General features: G+C 42.3%; 1 protein-coding gene across 2 annotated transcripts; it reads right to left on the bottom strand.

Annotated features, from left to right (window-relative positions):
- Positions 1 to 320: 320 nt before the first annotated feature.
- On the bottom strand, positions 321 to 1,940 carry nkx2.4a (NK2 homeobox 4a). 2 transcript variants are annotated; one of them, XM_062440583.1, is made up of 3 exons: positions 1,571 to 1,940; positions 561 to 1,009; positions 321 to 479 (listed from the first exon to the last, which is right to left on the bottom strand). In XM_062440583.1, exons 1-3 carry the CDS (start codon positions 1,938 to 1,940, stop codon positions 321 to 323), a joined length of 978 nt encoding a protein of 325 aa, XP_062296567.1. The 2 variants fall into 2 exon arrangements, with proteins under 2 accessions (XP_062296567.1, XP_062296566.1); XM_062440582.1 differs by having other exon boundaries at positions 321 to 1,009.
- Between the last annotated feature and the right edge of the window lie 2,706 nt (positions 1,941 to 4,646).

Raw genomic sequence — 4,646 nt, 5'->3', positions numbered from 1 at the left:
GGAAGGTCCAAAACATGGATTACAAAAGGTCCAGAAACGACATAATTGCTTTCAAGGGCAGCCATTTCTGTAATGTTCAAAAATAGACTCCCCTCTCAGAGATGTCAAGAAAATGTGCCCTGATCAGCTGGTGCGCCTCTGTGCGCTTTGTCCCCTCCAACACCAAAGGGCCCTCATTTTCAGCATTTTCATATATATACATATCTATATATATATAGATATGTATACATATATCTATCTATATATATGTTTTGCTCTTGCATGGGCTCATCCGCAGGTTCACATAGAAAAAGTGGAAAGTGACAGTACTGTATTAGGTCCTACCACGTTCTGCCGTAGAGGAGGTTTGAGCTGACCATGTTACTGGTGTAATCTACAGCAGATGTGTCTATCTGGGCCATGTTGAGCTGGCTGTGCAGTGAGGGGGGGCTGGGTGACATCTCCTCCAGCTCCAAAGCGTTCACCTGCTGGCTTTGATGCTGGGCGAGGCTGCTGGTCGAGGATGCGAGCACGACTCCGGCTCCGTTCTGTTGTTGGCTTTGTTGTTGACTCTGTTGTACCTGTTGCTGGTTCGGTGTCGGCGTGTTGGAGCCGTTCTGGCACGGTTTACCGTCCTTCACCAAAACTGGCACGGCTACGCGCCTCGGGGACTGCGCCTGCTGTTGGCACAGGTTACCGTCCTGTTGCTGCTGCTGCTGCATCTGCTGCGCTGCCTTGTCCTTGGCCTGGCGCTTCATCTTGTACCGGTGGTTCTGAAACCAGATCTTCACTTGGGTCGGCGTCAGGTGGATCATGCTGGCCAGGTGTTCCCTCTCCGGCGCCGACAGGTATTTCTGCTGCTTAAACCTCCTCTCCAGCTCGTAGACCTGAGCCTGCGAGAACAGGACGCGCCGTTTCCTCCTGGGCGCAGCGTGGAGAACTGGCATGGATTTGGTGGCGTCCGCCATTCCTGTGAGACTCCCCATGCCGCTCATGTTCATACCTGTGGAAGGTCCCATGAATCTAGAAACTTAAAAATATACATACATATACGTGCGTTCAATAAACAGAAGAGGAGAACACTGTTTCGCCTGAAATAGTCTTAATTGAAATGTGTTTAAATGATATACGTTAATTATTGAAGTTGGCAAGCATCAGCTTTTGTCCAGTATTTAAAATAATAATAATGATAATAATTATTATAATAATAATAATAACAACAACAATAATAATAATAATAATAATAATAATAATAATAATAATAATAATAATGATAATAATATCTTGCCTTGAGTAGTTACTCATGCCAAAGATTAAAAAACTCGAGCCAGACTTGAAATAATGATCTCCTTTTCGGTTTAACCATAAGCAGTCATTTTAAATTAAATGTTTTCTATAATACTGTACAATATTTGCATTCATTGTTTATCAGTAGTCTCCTGACGTCAATAAAATATTTTTTCAAAAGCGATACAGTTTTAGTCCTGTGCGTTTTTTTCTCCCTTGTTCCTGAATGTTAATAATTATTTATATTTACCATGGAAAAGAAAAAAAATCAGAAAAGTGTGTATAAATGGAATAAAAAACTTACTTGTGGAGTATCTTGGATCGGGGTTGGCGCTGTACCACCCTGTTGCTGCTGCACTATTCCGCATGCTTTCCTGGTACGACGGGAGGTCTCCCATGTTGCCAATGCTTCCATTGCAGTATCCCCCCATTGCGCTGTGGGAGAACTGGGAGACGGTGTGCGGCATGTGGTAAGTAGTGGCCACCGTGGCGTTGTGGCCCATGGAGTGCTGTTGCATGCCGGTCTGAGACACCTGAGGCTGTCGGTAGGCTCCCAGTGGAGAGGTTAGGTTTCCTGAGCCGTCCATGCTACTAAACTTCTTGTAGGTCTCCTCGATTGGACTCAAAATATCTGTCACTGAAAAAGGCGTTGTATGCTTTGGGCTCAACGACATGATTCAGAAAGCAGGTAGATTTTTGTGTTTGAGCAGATCAACCGTGTTGTTGTACCGGCTCTCTCCTTGGTGGATGTCTACGTAAGAGAGTGCTTGTAGTGCGCCTGAGATCCTATTGATCGCCTTGGAGAAGGAGGCGAGCCCAGGGCGCTCTTAGCCCGGGTTTATTGGAGCCAGGAGCCAGGTTTACGACAAACACAGGGGGCGGAGCAAAACTCCTAAACCAGCAAACAATAGTCATTGACATTTTAGTGAAATAATTCATGAAAATACACTTTGCTTTATATTAACTATACATGAATAAAACGACGCCACGTTTTTATGATTCTCTCCTTTCAGACAACTATATACAGGTGAGAAAAGCCCATTATGTGCAGCACATCAGCTGATCTGACCACATATGAGTACTATTTTGCGTCAGTAGGGAATTCCACTCTTTCTAGAAACTTTGAGAGCACTTTGAACAAACATAAGGGCCACAGAGTATCATCAAAGAGGCACAATGAAGTTGTATGACCAGCTCATTTATGCTTCTTAAGCATCATTTTTTGCCTCACCAGAGAGGGACAAGTCCAAATAAGCTCAAAATGACAAAATGCTGAAAGGGAAACGGCATTAGGAATCCAATCTGTGAGTATATCACCAGCACACATTCATGATCATGAAGGCAAGGCGTGTGTACAGAATTTAGAGATTAGACTTGCTAAAACTCATTTTCATAACTCAAAATAATTCAGCTGGAAAAACAACAACAACAAAACAAAACAAAAACCCACAATGCATTTACACATTTCTCACACAGGTTTTATTAGACTTAATGCAATTTAGAGACAATATTGTAAAGCCCCAAAACCCTCAAGTCAACATGCATTAATGACACTTTGCAGTCTTGACCTGACATTGTAATCTCTGTGCAAACTGACTGGCGCCAGGGGAAGAATCAGAGGAAGAGAGTCACAATAGAGGGGGTCAAAAGACAAAAGAGCTTCTACAAAATGCACTGATAAAAACTAGTTAATGTAGCTTCCCAGTATAGCCTTACACGTGGCTCTATAACGCATTATTAGCCGTATAGCTCATTAGCGTTAAATTATAGAGATGGTCTATTTATAAGTCTACCTTCTATCACGCTTTTCATAAGCCGTTATAATGATGGCTTGGGGCTGATTTATGTTTTCCATCAATATCACCAGTTTACAGCAGACAACAAACGGAGCAGGTGTTCTGCCCGGAGCTTATTTTCCAGACGTGAAATGTGTTTTCATCTTCCTTCATTGGAGGAAGGAAAACACTCGTCTGCGCGAAGCCACTAATGTAATTTAGCATGGCATGGCAGCAAGTAGCTACCTATCCTAATTGAGCAAATGAAGATGTGACATGGTCAGCCATCAATTATAGCGACATATCAAGAACACCAATCTCCGGTTGAGTTGATAGCCTGATTGTAATAAATCATTGTTCTTATGCATTTTTCAGCAGCCGAATTTCTCCTTCTCCAACCCCCCACCTCCCCCAAAGCCCCCCATCAGATGCCTGGACTCGGCAGCGGATTTAATGTGAAGTGGTTGGATTTTATTGTTGTTGTGGAAAACAAAACATTGCGCGTCAATGTGTTCCAAAGTCAGCTTGAGTTGTCAGAAAGACAGTGAAGAAGGACATTTAATAATATTATTCAGGAAGGCTGTGGTGTAAATAAAACATACAAATCCCATACAAATATCCCTATCAAAGAATCAAAACTGAGAAAATCATGTATTATCTTAAAGTAGAGTAGTCATTCTTACCGGCAAAATATTGTTGTACTTATCCAGACTTCTGTGCGCCTTTTCCACTCTTTTGCCAGCGGCAACATGGTGTCTTTTCAGGGCGAGAAGAAAGGTAGGCCTCGGCCCAGACCTCTAACATTATGTAAATGAGGCAAACCTCTCAACCTTGTGGATTACTGAGTCAGAGAGCAGGACCCTCGTCCACAGACCCTGCACATTAGGATCCCATAAAAATCTGGAGCTGGTTGGCTGCATGCAACGCTTAAGAGAGCAATAGTCCACATTAATATAGTTGCCAAATCTAAGTCAACTTTTACATCCAGTGAGTGAATATGATGTGGCTAAGGCTGCAGGAGAAGGATACACGGACGCGCCAAGGAGCTGTGAGGAAGGCCCAGTGAAGGTTTGTTAATACATCTGACGCTTTTTTATAAAGACAATCATTTTAATTGGCAAGCCTTTGTGCAGCTGTAGTTATGTTACTGAATAGAGTTTGTTTCTGTGTGTTTGTAGGATACAACAAGCGTGTTGCGTGCATGCTGATAAATAGCTTTCAATACAGCCTATTCATTTATATTAGCCTACACTGACCTTTGCCGTCCCAAGGTGAATAACAGTGTAACATTGGTGGCAGCATGGTGAGGAATAATATGTATTTTATTCCGAGAATTACGCACGGGGACGGAGGGCTTGTTTGCATTGTAACTGGTTTGCTTTTGTAAATACACGCTTTTGAAATTGTCCTCTTTGACTCTCTGTAGCCCACCTAATATAATTGTCAAACTTTATAGATAATTTTACTTATATCGCAAGCTCTGTAAAATGACTTAATTGAATATAAAAATAGACGCCTTTAATAAAAGAATGACAATCAAGCGTCCAATTATTTTTTATTAAGTTTGATGTGTGTCAAGCATTTCTTTGCTATCCGTGATCAAGC

This window comes from Scomber scombrus, chromosome 19, assembly GCF_963691925.1.
Source record: "Scomber scombrus chromosome 19, fScoSco1.1, whole genome shotgun sequence".
NCBI classification, from domain to species: Eukaryota; Metazoa; Chordata; class Actinopteri; order Scombriformes; family Scombridae; genus Scomber; species Scomber scombrus.
Note: the sequence above shows the minus strand (reverse complement) of the source record. Positions and strands in the feature narration are given on the sequence as shown.

Bases quoted from the DNA above. Each gene is read 5' to 3' on its own strand.
- nkx2.4a (XM_062440582.1), bottom strand. From the start codon at position 1,940: ATGTCGTTGAGCCCAAAGCATACAACGCCTTTTTCAGTGACAGATATT. The intron at 1,010-1,570 runs GTAAGTTTTTTA...TATATTTTTAAG, and splicing joins CGATCCAAGATACTCCACAA to TTTCTAGATTCATGGGACCT.